General features: G+C 42.1%; 1 protein-coding gene across 1 annotated transcript in view; it reads left to right on the top strand.

The window, feature by feature from the left end:
- LOC139918934 (testican-1) overlaps positions 1-15,706 on the top strand; it is a 91,085-nt gene that overhangs the window by 27,107 nt on the left and 48,272 nt on the right. The window contains exon 2 of the mRNA XM_071908482.2: positions 13,506-13,514. Within this exon, the coding sequence (XP_071764583.2) occupies positions 13,506-13,514 (9 nt within the window). The remainder of the gene's footprint in view (positions 1-13,505; positions 13,515-15,706) is intronic.

Genomic DNA, 15,706 nt, shown 5'->3' on the forward strand with positions numbered 1-15,706 from the left:
CTGTTGACATTAGAGATAGTGTGTCAAATTCAGTGTAAACAACCTCAGGAATAACCAACAAAATTACAATATGAGTTTTTAGATCAGGTTCAGCGATGATTGAAAAATACATAGTTTGTCTGTCAATCTACCAGTAGGAGACAATGTAACCTACTGGTGTTTTTCCTGCTACTACTTCAATTAGCCTAACCTCTATGACATCACAAATAGACAATAGTGTAGATCCCTGTCTATGCCATCATATGGGGGGAGCAAAAATAAATAAATAAATATGAATTTGTTGAATTGATGTAATATGGTAGATTTAGAAAAACTTACATGACTTAATGTGATTGGTAAATACGCCAAATCTCGGCTGAACACTACTGTTGTTGTTTTGGCAGATCACTGGACATTAGCTCTGCATTTTCTGTAGCATAATAGTTGTGAATTTTAACTGTAATTTCAGTATGCCCAATAAGTTATTATTTATGTATTTTTAGACCTCAAATATAGCTTGCAGCCATATGCATGAAAGGCAAGCTCCGCCCCTGACCCCCTCTATAACACCACAAAGTGGTGGCTGCAACAATGAGGTTCCCATAGAAACAATAACTGTGATAGATCACCCACCCCTGCATGGTGAAACCAACCATCCTTCAGCCAATCAGAGCAGAGATCATCGAGTTGGAGGGGCCAATCCCCATGTGGGCTTGTTAGGGACCTGGTGTTGTTTGGAGTGAGAGAGAGAGAGAGAGAGAGAGAGAGGAAAACAGAGTATTTACAGATGTGTCCCTGAGGTGTCTACTCTCTCTCTCTCTCTCTCTCTCTCTCTCTCTCTCTCTCTCTCTCTCTCTTTCTCTCTCTCTCTCTCTCTTCTCTCTTTCTGTGTACAAGATGGTGCAAAAGACACTCTGTAAACACAAATTGATAATGTATGTTTGCTATTACTGTGTGTGTGGGTGGGGGGTGGTTGCTGGTAGGAGGTTCATATGTGCATGCATGTGTGAGTGTCGTTTTCTTATTGTCCTCTTTTCTTTAACCTCTCATTGGATAGGAAAGTGTGGGGGCTCTCTTGCGGTGCGTTTTGGGGCTGCTGTGATTTAAGAGACACTGGCCTCTGGACTGGGATCAGACAGGATTAGCTGCTCAGACTAGGAGAAGGTCAAACACCATCTGGGTTCAAACGCCCCACTGATCCTAATGGATCCTCTGTTCTTCAATGGGTTGGTTCACAGTCCTGAATGAAAACACACTGGACCAGACTGAGCTGAGCTGCAGGACACACCTGGCTTGCACTGTCATTCAAAATGGATACAATTACTTTTCTGGTGTTGAACAATCTGTATACTGGCAGCACTGGAACCAATTAATCATTTACATATGTATCATGACTGTTAAGAAAGCACACCAATGGTTTAATTGCGATTGCTTTAAGAATTAGTAATTTGTTATTATCCAAGTTAATCACTTTTAAATACCTAATTAAGTATTCATAAATCAATCACAAATGATTTGTAAAACATGAATAAGCATTATGTGCCCCGGAGGTCATGTAATGTCAAATTCTGACAATAATAAAGTCACACCAGGTAAGTGTACAGAAAATAAAAATGTAATGTCACCAAAGTGCATGGAATAGTGACTGGAACAATATTTACATGATATCTGTGCATCCAGTTTGACCTGAAGCATGAAAAGGCTCCAGTCTGTTGTGTGTGGCAGGCTTTAGTTTTGGTGTAGTGTGCTTGTTGAGATAAAGACGTCTCTCCGCTGTAGCTAACCTTAAGTAGCAGTCTGCTGTAACGTCTTCTTCAAATCCCCCACCTTGTTCGCTCCATCTCTCTCTTCTCCTGCTCTTCCCCTCTCTTCTCTCTCTCTGTGGCTTTTATCTCACTCTCTCCTTCCCAATTCATTCCTCTCTTTATTTCCCTACATCAGCACCTTGCCGTCTTTTCTCTTATCCCTCTCTTTCTTTCCCTGGCTCGCTCTGTTCCTGAGTAAGCCTTTTAAGCTCCCATGAGACTGTGGGAAATGAGCTCACGGCTACTGTGGGTGGTACAGCTGTGTGTGTGTGTGTGTGTGTGGTGGTGTGAGTGAGTAGTCTTGGTAATCTACACTACTACACTCTTTGATCAGAGATAATGCAGGATGCTGTGCGCCTGCTGTGTTGATGCATGCGTGTGAGAGGAGAAAGAGACAGAGAGTGCAACAGTAAGGTAGAGCAATATTTGTCAAGAGCACTGTCCCGTTTAAGAGCTCCTTCAAGCAGCTTCGTGTGTGCTTGTCTGACATTTCTCAAATATTTGTCCATCTGTGTGTGTGGGATGTGTTGTTGTTGAGTTGTCTTCACAATGGATCCGATCGACTGACTTATGGTGCTTAAGTCTTTTTTTTCTGTGTATGCACCTAGGGATAATCTGCCTCTTGCAAGATGCTTGAGGTGATGAATATGGAAATCAAGGTGTGTCTATGTTCACAATTCGACACGCATATTGTAACAATAACTTAATTAATTTGCACGCCCCTTTCCTTACCCTGCAATACGTCTAGCACTCCCGTCGGTTTACTGATGTAGCACACGAAATATGCATACTGATAAGCACCAAAGACATCAAGTAGGATATTAATTTAGTCACAAAAAATGAGGGCACGTCTTGATAGCTTAGCTTATCATTTATGTGCTAAAGGATCATCAGAGGACCCTGCGAGGACGGTGCCAAAAATCGTTTAAATGTGATGACTCTAGCAAATGCCCAGTGCCCTGTGTAATTCTGCACGGATCGAGCCTTGATCGCTCACCTGTGTCGTCTCTTGAGGAACCATTTGCCGAGCCAGATGGCACAGCCAACATCGCTCCCCTGTTACTCCAGGTAACATGCGGCCTTTCCATCCCTGGCAATAGGTGCTGTGTCAGCTGGATAGGGTGTCCGGGGATATTATGGGAATATCTCAGGCTTCTGTCTCCCAATGCAGGAGGAGTTCCTAATGGTAAAGAGCAGACATGGCAAAAAATACTGTACATGTTGACCAGATACTGACCCACAAAGAGGCACGATGAAGGACAGATTCCATTGTGTTGCCATTGACTGAACACACGTGACCATCGGGGCGCAGAGCACACAGGAACAAATTCATAGGAACTGGAAAAGAACGGTTAATGTTAACGTGATGCAGACATGGCCGTGACTGCCGGGAAGTGTTTGCGCAAAAAGTTTCAATGCAATGAGAAATGGAAGTGGAGAGCGGCTTGTTGGTGAGTTGAGTAGAAAGCAATTACGACTGGAATTCGTCTTTTGAAAATTTATTTCTGATCTAAAACTAAATCTTCGAGTGGTTTTCTTGGAGGCAAAATGCAAAATGGCCCTGAGAGTCTGCAGGTTTTTGTTCCAAACAAACACTGCAGCAGGTGATTTCACTGATTAGTTCCTCCTCTCTGGTTAAAGGTGAGCTAACCACTGAAATCAGCTGCTGTAGTCTGTGGTTGGATTTCAGATTTTGTATAGTATATTTTATCAGGTTTTTATCCAATTAACGCCCCATGGGAAAGTTGCCGATTCAGTTGTCCTGCAATTGTCCTAAAGCTGAATGAAAAGCACACGGTATTTAAACGCAGTGATTCAGCAGAGAGGCATGAAAAGGTGAAAAGTCTGTGGGACATTTTTCTGCCGTACCGATGTGAAGGACAAAGAGGCCAAGGTTTTGAATAAACCTGCGTACAAGCAAGGGCACGCCAAAAATACTCTAGTGAGCACCTCGCACAGTCCAAGTCTGAATAGGAGCAGCTCCAGCGTGCAGAACTCAATCTGCATAAGACCCAGGAAACTGTTTGCACTCTGAGTTCGACCTTATGAGTGTAGGATCTGTCGTTTAGATATGTTGTTATTGTGTTTTTTAGAATTCATTCAATATAGGTGATCTGTTGTTTTTTTCCCCTTTCTCTCTCTCCCTCTTTCTCTCTCACCAACAACACTGTGTGTGTGTGTGTGTGTGTGTGTGTGTGTGTGTGTGTGTGTGTGTGTGTGTGTGTGTCTTACACTAGAAGGGTGAATTGGAAAGCCTGCAGGAATCTTGGTATAACAAGGTATAATTAAGATGAAGGGTTTTTAGAATTAAATCAACATAAATGCATTTCTACGTTTGCAAACATGCAGTGACATCTGATTCTGAAGCATACTGTAGGCGACTGTAATATATTACAGTTTTTATACAAGGGCCCCTAAAGGGAAGGAGATATTGACTGGTTTGAATTCTGGCTGAGTTCAGCTTTTACCGTAAATCTAGTTTGTGTGACCTCCAGAAAAGCCCACACAGTGAAAAACAATTTTCCATAACAAAGTGAAAAAAATAGACGAGGTTTTTTTTTCCATAACAAAGTCAAAAACAGACATGTTTTTTTCCATAGCAAACATAAAAACACTTTGAGGAAAGTTTAGCTTGTCTGGGGCCTGGTGTGGCTGTTTTGTCTGCATTCATTTGACTTGCATTTAGTTGACAAAGCCTGAGAGACAGGTGTACATCAGTACAAAGTCACACACACACACACACACACACACACACACACAAACCGTAAGATGTGAGAGCTTCTTCCCACAGGCTTGCTTTGAACTTTCTACTGACATTTACTCTGTGACCAGGCAGAGAAACAAGGAGGAAGACAGAGAGTCTGTCAGAGCAGAATGAAGGGGAAAGAGGAAGAGCGGGTGAAGAAGAAGAAGAAGAAGAAGTGAGGAAAAGTTCAGCGCAGATCTGACTAACTTAGTTAAGGACAGCTCTAACATGCTGATGGACGAGGAAACTCACAAACCTACAGAAAGGGGGGAGGGGGGGCGGGGGATGAAAGAGTAGAGAAATGAGGGAAGTGATGGAGTGATGGAGCGGAGCGGTGCAGTTGGAGGAGTGAAGACGGGATATTTATCTCTCCATCCTCCCCAGCTCCTCCCTTGTGTCCCCAGAGGAGACAGATAAGAGAGCTTGCGTCTGATTGGCACTTGGCCCGTCGCCATGGCTGCGCTATCACCGTGGGATACAACGGGAGCTGAGGGCCTGAGTCAGATAGGATGGTATTAAAAAAAAAAAAAGATAGGATAGTGTTGTACAGGAGGTCAGCTCCTTGAATTCAAATAATCTTGGACTGAACTTGAAATAGAAGAATAGCATGACCCATAATTAAAATAGCTATAGCATGTACATGGCTGTTTATTATTGTGTTCCTTTTTACACTCTTTTTGCATAATTTCCTCCACTCTTTATTCGTTTTCCCATAGAGACTCAATAGATCTGTGTTTAGGATACTATCCGTTTCGTAGAGGAACACACAGGGAAAGAAAAAGACGATTACCGTATTAATATATTATGTTTGCTGTGAACTTTTGCATCCATCACCCTAATTTTCTCCTTTCCTCTCCTGTGTTTTCATTTATCTCCATTCTGGAGCTTTCATTAGTGCCTCCTCTCAGCTCATCAATGCAAATATATGGATTCAATTACTGCCAATGTATCTTTTTTGTCAGTCCAAGTTCCCTATAATACTATAAATTGATGAACTAGTCACCATGCAGAAAGCAGAGACTTTACATGTATTCACATTCTTCAAGGTAAGGAGAGACGGGAGAGAGGAAGAAGCAACATACAATAGAAACCACAATAAGACCATGTGATGAAGAGGTTACGTGAGGGAGGAGGAGAGGAGAAATGAGGGAGAAAGAGAAAGACATGCTGCATTTTTTTCCCTCAGTGGTTTCCGCTGTTCCTTTGAAAAAAAAGTCACATAGTGAATCATTTCCATTGAAGTTATTCAGCTTTGGGTACTTGGATGAAGTGTAGACAACACACATGCACACACACACACACACACACACAGAGAGAAACAGGTGGGCTATTAACATCTCATAATACTCGTTCTAAAGATCTATATCCTGCTCAGCAGTTATGGTACAGCAACATCTGTCAGCTGAAAAAGATGGAGAGACAGAGTGAGAATGAAACAGAAATGTCTAGAACAAGCTGTTCTGATCTGCCAGGAATAGAAACACACATATAGGGGAAAAAGACAGCTCTGTTTTTCACACCAAGGAGAGTGTATGGAAGCATGACAACCATAGGAAAGCGCTGTGTGAAAACTGGAGCTGAGGACGAGGCTGTTAGCAGCAGCTAGAAGGCTCCGGCAGCAGCTGTTGGTTATGGGCCTTGGGTGATCCTCTGAATGACTATTCATCATCATCTAGCTTATGGCTGCATAAACATAAACACTCACATTACGCTGGTTTGACCTTCTGACAGACAGACGTGTAGACGAGACAAGGCACAACATTTCCAACAGCAGCAGATAAACGCAGCCCATTTCCTCACCCAATCAAACGGCCAACACTGATACAACCAGCCAGCGGCAGCAGGCTACCGGCCTCTAGTCGTGTCTGGCTAATCGAGAGACACGCTGTCTTATCTATTATTCACAGCTCTACCTCCACCAGCCTGTGGCTTCCCCTGACATAGATCTAGGTTGACCTGACACACCTGTCTGCTGCATTAAGGCTACATGGTGGAGAAGCACTGATCTGAGAGCCAAAAGTGACTTTTTTTTTTTACTAATATGAGACTTAAGGTGTGTGGAGAAAATGTCTGTATCACAAGCTGTCTGTTTCAGACTCGCTGGGTTTCCTCTGTCAGTTTCCTTTTGTCTGTGCCTTGATCTCATTCTCCCTAGTTCTGTCTCTGTCACTGTGTTGAACTCAAATGTCTAGATTTTCCTCAGTTTCTGTTCTTATTGTAGTCGCTTATTGACTGATATTGATTCTCAGTACTAAACATTAAGCATCAGCAAATCTCTTGTTCTAATCCATTACTTCTACGGACTTAGACCATTAGTTTGGGGTCACTGAAAATAAATGACTCATATTTTAGCCATTTGTCTCTGTTAGAGAGATGTAATATATCATTCTACCTATGAAATAGGCAAAATCTTCAAGAATTCTCTGATGCCAATATAATATAGTTTCCTCAGTTTTCTCATCCACATCCACTTCTCTCCCTCCATCCTCCTTCTCTCCCTTTATGCCAATTATGATGTATCAAATTAAAAGTTAATCCCGGGACTTTTGTCGCATGTCATACACCTCTCTTTCCTGTCTCACTTTGTCTAATTAAGCTGGATGGAAACGACAGATTTTTATAAAATTTACTCAATATTGAAAAATGATTTTGTTGATAAAGAAAGTATGCAATAAATAGTGATTAAAAAAATAAGGACATATATGACTTAGTTCAATCTTGATTATCATTTCACAACAATTCAGTGGCTTTGGATATTTTGTCTATGACTTGTATGGCCATTAGTTGGTGCATTAGGATATTGCCAAGTGCATTTCTTTGCTTTGGTCTTCAGACATGAAATATGCCTAACATTAACTGACACAAAAAAAAACAATAACAACTTGCCCAATACTAGGAAGCCTATTTATTCACTTCAACCCAGCTGATGGAAACAGACCTAATTCGCATTTTGTTTTTTGCAACATTTGACAAGTTTGCATAGAATCCGCTTGACAGCTGGATGGAAATACAGCTATAGATGCCTTGACAGCCAGTCATTCTTCTGTGCCCACTCTCTCGCTCCATGCCAATTGTTTCCGTCATTTACGTTCTGTCTCCGTCTGCCACTCTCTCCGTCTCCTCTGTATTCATCTGTATTAACTACACACTCCGCTGCTCCGAAGTCTTTTCTCTCCCACCAGGAACTTGCATAGATCGCCCTCTGACAGAGCTCCCTGGTTTCATTTCCTTAACAAGTCAGTCTCTTTTTTTTTTTGTCACTCACTTTTATTTGTTGCTTCTTACACTAGTTTTCTTCCTATTTCCACCTCGCTCCTCTTTGGGCTTTCTTTATTGATATTCTCTCTCTCTCCCATTTCCTCCACTCCTCCTCACGAAAGAGGAAATGGGAGTAATGAGAGAGAGAGAGAGAGAGAGAGAGAGAGAGAGAGAGAGAGAGACAGAGTGAGGGCAGTACAGGGAGTCAGAGAGAAAGGAAAGGACGAAATGAAGAGGATTCATATGTTTGATGTGTGGCTCAGAGCCACAGTGTTCAGGAGAGGAGGAGAGTTGATGAACGAAGGCCAAGGACAGTAATGGGGAGGTAAGTAGAAGGAAAGAGTAGATCAGCTTTTGTGTCTGTTTACAAGAGTTTCATTGGCTGCGAATACAAATGTTGTCACTGGCTGAACAGATGCTTTTCTTGAGTGTCTGGATTGAATTCAGTCTTGTAACGAGATAGTGCCACTTTTCATCTTGGCCTTGTTGTGTGTGTGTGTGTGTGTGTGTGTGTGTGTGAGAGAGAGAGAGAGAGAGAGAGAGAGAGAGAGAGAGAGAGAGAGAGAGAGAGAGAGAGAGAGAGAGAGAGAGTTTGAGTGTGTTCCAATTAACTATTTATTTGAGTTTGTGTGTAGCTATCCTCAAAAACAGGTGCCAAGTTGTGTGTGTGTGTGTGTGTGTGTGTGTGTGCTGCTGCATCTTCTCAGCACCACATGTAATATTCAGTGTTACCTGTCTGTTCATATGAATGAGATGCTGCCTGTCTATCCCAAGGCTGTAGACATGAATACTGGATAGAGTCCAGTGGAGCTCAACTACAGGAAAGCAAAATCCATCTGTGTTCTTCCTCTCCCACTGTACCTCTCTCTCTCTCTCTCTCTCTCTCTCTCTCTCTCTCTCTCTCTCTCTCTCTCTCTCTCTCTCTCTCTCTCTCTCTCTCTCTCCCTCTCTCTCTCTCTCTCTCTCCTCTCCTCCTACAGCATATTCCTTCATTACCCACTCCTCACCTTGTCTGTCTCCTCTTCCCTCTTGCTCCGAAATCCCTCGATCCATCCTCTCCATTTCCCCTCCCCACCCTCTGCTCTCTTACCTCTCCTCCCTCCGTCCCCATTCTGTTCATCCTCTCCTGCTCAGTCCCGTCTTCTGTCAACCTCACAACCCTACTCTACCCTCTCTCTTCTTCTGTTTTCTCCTCATCTCTGCTCCGAACTTTCTGTATCTCTACCTCACAAGTAACTTTGAAGACAAAGTTGAAACAGAACAAAGTTTGCATGACACAACAAACTTTGCGTGACCTCAGTGTGTTGTGAGTTTGAGAACCGGTCATGATCTTTGCAGCATGTCACGCCCTCACAGTCACCTAGAAACCTACTCATCCGTGAAAACTGTCAAGTGGGCGACACTTAATGAGTTTCACATATTAAACACTCCCTGTTATGGCTTATGACACTGGTCAATGACAACAGCCTCTGTAAGGCCTAATGAGCCCCTTATGTTCATTAATATAATGGCCTTAATTGGCCCGGTAATTGCTTATACACACACTGTATAACACAAATTTAGAGACTAACTGTTTGCATATAATGTATCAGCACACTCCACTGTTACATTGCCTTTTATTTGATATCTTTTTACTGCATTTTCAATTCTGCTATACTCTCTATGATATATTGTTCTATACTCCATATATTAATTTATCCTTTATATTACATATATTGTTGTTATTACAACTATTATTATTGCCATTATTCTAATAATTTCTTCTGATTTTATTGGACTTTTTTATGATCATTATTATTGTTATCATTGAATTGAATTGAATTGAATTGAATTGAATTGAATTGAATTGAGTTGAATTGAACTTGAAATTAAATGACTAGCATGTCTTCCCTACACTTTTCTCTCTGAATGTGTGTGTGTTGCTCGTCTGAATGTGTGTGTGTTGTTTCTACAGTATTGGTGTTGAAGCAGAACTGTGTCCATCAGAAGCCCGGCTTATTTTGCTTTGGTCTTACTCAGCATTTCACCCTCCTTTGAGTTCTGCAGTAAAATTAAATGAAGCAGTATGGCTCTGAAATCCACTCTCAGCTCTGTTCTGCTATCTGCTCACATAGCTCCTATATCAGCTCCATAGGATACAGATCTGATCCTAGACCAGTGCCTGTCTACAAGTGTGATGTAGCCGATGGAGGAGGGCAGAGAGAGGGGGAGAAGAAAGGAGAGGAAACAAGAAGAAGAGAGGGGAATGCAGGACTATGGGGAGAAGGCAGAAGGAAGGAAGGAGTTGGGCAAGGATCCAAACCCATGAATAAAATGAATAAAGTAGGCAGTAAATCTTTAATGCTGTTTAGTTTCCGCCAAGAGGCCAGATTTGCATCCCCATCCCCTGATTATGACATCTTCAGTCAGCACTGCAGGCATGGCTTTGCCTATTTTCATGTTAATGTGAGTATTTGTGCAACCTCACAAATATGCACGAGCGTGCGCACACACACACACACACACACACACAATCCTCTGGCATAAGACATTTCACTTCAGAGGAGGTCACTTCTGCTGAGAGTAGCCAATCAGGCTAAAGCCATTCCCATTTTAGTTCCACTCAGAATCAATTCTGTTCCCTCTCTACCTTTTTCTGTCACACAGAATTCCTCGGGGATCTGCTATTTCAGATGAGATATCAGGTCCATCACTTATGGCTGGGGAGAAAAAAAAAATGAGCTGACCTGGTGGAGTCCCAAGGATACTCTCAGACATACACAGCCAGAACATGGGCAAGATGATAGTTGTCACTATTTTTTTTCCCTAGGTTGCACAGTAATGGGATTGAGGTGGGATTTCTGGCCTGCCATACTGGGAGCACCAGTATTCCCTGTTGGTTTGTCCCTGTGTGTGATGTACGAGAGGCACTTCACCACAGCTTGGATAAAGAAGGACACTTCTACCACAGCATGAACCTCAGTTTCAGATGACTGTACTGTAGAGAACTGTCTTAAGCAGGGGTGGTAAAAAGTAAAAGAGTGAAAGTTACTATGTTACTTATAGTTACTTAAGTCACTTTTAGAAAAGAGAACATTGTTACATGTGAAATTTCCCATGCAATTCTAAAAGGATGAGAACAGAACATAACAGAAACTAGATTCTTTTAAATGGAAAAATTTGAAATTATTACAAAATTAGTCAGATTAGTCTTCTCTTCTTCACTGACTGACTGTTCACTGTGAATGGCTCACAATTGGCCAATTTAAATTGGTCCAGTTAGTGCTGCTTATGGAGAGCCACAAAATGCGTACTCTGTAATGGATGTGATTTTAAATGTAAAGTAAAAGCAAAAGTACTGACTTTAAAAAATACACATAAAAGCTACTAAATTAGAATAACTGGAGTAAATGTAATTAGTTACTTCCATCCTTGGTCTTAAGAAGTACTCACATGCGTCTATGAGCAAAGTACAGCCAAGTAACCACATTAGCTGGTGTATGTTAGTTTGACGTTTTCCCCTAGCGCTCATTTTCCACTACACTTCCTCATTGACACGGCTGCCCCTTTTCTAACTCCAGCGAGACTGTTTGAACACAGCAGCCTAGTTTAACTTCACTTGTCCGCCTGCTGGACAGCGCCGTCTAACTCCTAATGGAACAGTTGGTTGTTGCGTGAAGGCGTTTGAACACAGACATCCGGCCATACTGGGCGGAATTAAGCAGCATCTACCGTAGCTTACATGGGCAAAATGGAGCCACTGCTAAATAGACTGCATCATCCAATTATGATTCTAGGGGATGGAAGTAGGTTTATAATAGAGGACTCCCAAATTCAGTGGCAGCTGTTGTTCCCCATTTTTAAACAGGTTTTTAATTAAACCCTCCAAAAAAGACTCTCAATTAAACTGTCCAAGTTTTTGTCTGCCAACAAGCTCCTGCAGAACGGTCACAATTTGGCATGGATGAAAGACTCCCTTCACTATGAAACTCACTATTGAAAATTTCAGCACTACCTTCAAAAGTATTGTCCTTTTTTTCAGTTTTAATTACTTTCACTCGATTAACACTTAAAAGATTAGCGATAGATTAGTTATGAAAAGGTATGATCATGAAAGACACACTTTTATCTCCTTGTAATCACTTTGAAGTGTTTGAATGACATTGGGGCAGAGGCAGGGTGGGCTAAGGTGCTTGCCTGGGTCCAGACCTTTGAATCCGCCCACTCCACCAAGTTGACTGATTCTGGTCTGGCATCGTGACATGAAACAGCGGTTTCTCGGTTGAAAAATGATCGGTCCAAAGAGCGCCGGGGGGGGGGGGGGACTAACGATTAGCCAATCAGCCGTAACGCCGTTGTCAAGCTGTTGTCAAGCGTTGTCAAGCTGTGCGCCGGAACCAAGGAGGAGTAATAACAACAATGCCGACCGCTGTAGACAAGATAGACGCTGCTATCGAGGCTGTTCTAAATCGATTAAAAGTACCAATTACTTTGAAATCCGAACGGCACTCTGCTTTGAAGGCATTTATTCAAAGGGGAGATGTTTTTTTCACATCAGTGTCGACTTAAAATGACGTTAGATTCAGGCGGATACGTTGGTCTCTAGTGATTGGTTAGGGAAAACCGAATCCCCCTCCCCCACGGAAATCGGTTAGAGTGGAGGCAATGTCAGACTGAAGATGGAAATGGAGTGTAACGAGTTGACAATTCTGTGTGATATCAGGCAACTAAGGTGCCTGTTAATGCTTGAGTGATGAGCATACTTAAATATAAATGGGGGTCTTGGGGAAAGAAAGGTCATTCCTAAGACTTAGACTGAATAATAATAGGGCTAGTACTCTGATCCTTCACTAACATCAGCAGTAAAGTCCCATGCTGAAGCCTGATAGGAGGCTTTTTTTTTTCAAATTGTACACATAACATGAACTGAACAGAAAACAGCAACATGTAGCAAGGTGGGAGAATGTCCAGATGGTACAGAAAGCAGAAAGACAACAAATATAATTGCACAGGAGAAAAAACTCCTTCTCGCTTCCTATATCTTGCGTAATACATGCTCTTTTACAGACGCACACACACACACACACACACACACACACACACACACACACACACACAGATGCTAAACAGACACTCCACTGGGCTCTAATACTGTACACTCTACAGTTAATGTGTGTCTCCTCCCCCTTCTTCTAGTCTTTTCCTTCTCTCCTTTCTTCTTCCCTCAATCACATATTATCACAATGAAAAAGGCCAAAAATCATGTTCCTCTTCTCGCCGTGCCTCTACTTCTGCATGACTTCCCTTCCTCCTCCCCCCTCTGTATTTCTCCTCTCTCTCTTTTCTTTATGTTTTTCTCCTACTCTCAGGCAGTACAATTTGCCCTCGATGTGTTTGAAATTGCATGTCACATCAAATAAGACTATCTCACTCCTGCTGCAGTGGGGAGTGTGTGTGTGCGTCTGTGTGTGTGTGTGTGTGTGTGTGTGTCCAGCAGTGCAGCGGTATTCTACCCCCCCCCCCCCCCTCAGAATCAGATTCCTATTAAATGAATCTCTGGGTTGAGCTCGGTATTCAGAATGAGTAGCATGGGATTGTAATAGATCTGATGGACATCACATATACCATTATCACTGACCTTTCTCTCTTTCTCTTTCTCTTCTCTCTCCTCCCTTTATTCCTCCCTCTCTCTCTCCCTCTCTCTCTCTCTCTCCTCTGTCCTCTGCAATCATTTAAAGGAAGTGGAGGTAAGTGTCTAATTCATTGTGTTTATACTTTGATAGCAGAGTGTTGAAATTCACTGCAACACCTTGCTGGAAGCTCCAGACGGTCCAGTGTTTCTCTCATAGTGGACATGTTGCTGTAGAGCTGCACTGTAGCTCATTAACATGCACAGTGAGGTGAGGTAGCTGGCATAATGTGGTACAGTTCAGCATGGTACAGAACTGGTTAGACGGGTTTCCTAGCAGTTTCTATCACAGTATCATGTTTATTCAGTATTATCAATCAGGACACTGTATCTTTTAGGTGAATTAGCTGGACTGGTAGTGTAGCCGTCTGTCATGCTGGTGGGAAAAAGGACTTATGGGTTTCCCCCAAGAGGAACCTCTAGACCCTGGAAGCATGAATGACACACATAACATACAGTATAGGTGCAAAGTATTGCCTTTATTTTCTACCATGTCATGCATTTTGCCTTTGCCATTTTATATTTGCTGTAAGAGAAAATCCCTCATCAAGGATAATAAAGACTCAACACTCCCTGATCAGCACTTCTAGTCGATGAGAGTGTGTTTTATAAATAAGGCTCCGGTCTAACTGGGTGTGTAGTAGTTTTCCATAGCTTCAACTAAAGTATGTTTATTTCTAAAGCTGACAATGGAGGGTCTATTTGCATAGCAGACATTAATGTGAATGGAATGTTTAGAGCGGGGGAAGTCATTGAATCAGAGATTATGGGCTCCCACTAAATTGTAATGGCCTTACACTAGTCTAAATGGTGTTGGCTTCAATCAGAACTCCGCAGGAATTATTTTCTTGGCACGTCACAATTCACACTTTCATACCCATAAAGCATAAACTGTATAAGAGAGAGAGAGGGGGGGGGGTGGGGGGGGGGGGGGGGGGACGGACATGAAATGAGAGAAAAGGGAGAAACTAATTAGGTTCCATCACCTCATTTCAAAAGTGTTGGCTCGGATCTTAGCGGTTGTCATTTATAGAACAGGGACTGGTTGAGTGGGTCAACTGTCCCTTTTTTCTGGACTTTTTCAGGTTGCTGCCTAATTTGTCTCTCTCTCTCTCTCTCTCTCTCTCTCTCTCTCTCTCTCTCTCTCTCTCTCTCTCTCTGTTATTCAATAATAAAGGAGGTAGAGCCCCTGCTTTCCAGCCCAGCAGGTTAACTTTGACTGGTTCAGACACTCACAGCCTCGCTCCCTGCTGACACACATATGACTTTCTCTAGGTGCTGCTTGAGATGGTCTAGATACCACTGCTGTGCATGTGCGTGTGTGTGTGTGTGTGTGTGTGTGTGTACGTGTGTGTACAGATTCCAGAATGTATAATGCCACATTAACTTGTTGCCATGGTGATTGGCTTTCCAGTTTTGTTTGGCTCCCGACGTTTAATGGCCACCTCTGTAACACAAAGTGTGTGTGTGTGTGTGTATGTGGGTGGGGGTTTAGGGTTATAGGAGGAAGATATTATTATCAAAATTGAGGCTATTTCTTTTGATTTGATGCCTTTGATATAAAAAAAAATGTATCTGTCCTTACAGCTATTCTTAATCTGTTAGATTGCAGCTTGCATTTGAGCTTTGCTAATTTTTCTAGAATAAAATTTGAATGTTAATGCATTGATTATACGTGACTCAGTGCAGTATGTTGAGGAAAATCACCACAGATGAATCTCTATATGACTCAGAGAGTTAACATGTGGTATGAGTTCAGTCTTTGGATGGCACTTGGCATTAAATTTCTTACTTCTGTGATTACATTTATGTCTGGACTGCATCTGTAAATGTAAACCGACTAAACCGACAAAATTGTTACTCCCAGTAAGTCTTGACACTAGACCGTGTGTGTATTATTGTACAAGAAGTAGACAAAGATCTTCATCCTTGTAACACTTTCTCTGTCTGTCACATTTGGGCTCGGTAAAGCAGAAGTGAATATTTTTGGCAAAAAAAATAAAATAAACACTTGCTCCAGACCTCAAACCCAGAGGAAAGAGGTGTTTGGAGCAGTGGCATTTAATTCACACTGTGACTTGAAGCCACACGCTGAATATAAATATATATTAAAAAAAACAAAAAAACAGAAGCTCCCCAATAAATAATCCAGAGTTGGTTTCATGTGGAGTTTTATAAAATCCAGGCAGGCTTGGCTGAAATCAGTATGAATTGAGGCACTAGAGAGTGAATGCTAATTTATTTAATAAG

The sequence above is a fragment of the Centroberyx gerrardi genome, chromosome 16 (genome assembly GCF_048128805.1).
Source record: "Centroberyx gerrardi isolate f3 chromosome 16, fCenGer3.hap1.cur.20231027, whole genome shotgun sequence".
Classification (NCBI taxonomy): domain Eukaryota; kingdom Metazoa; phylum Chordata; class Actinopteri; order Beryciformes; family Berycidae; genus Centroberyx; species Centroberyx gerrardi.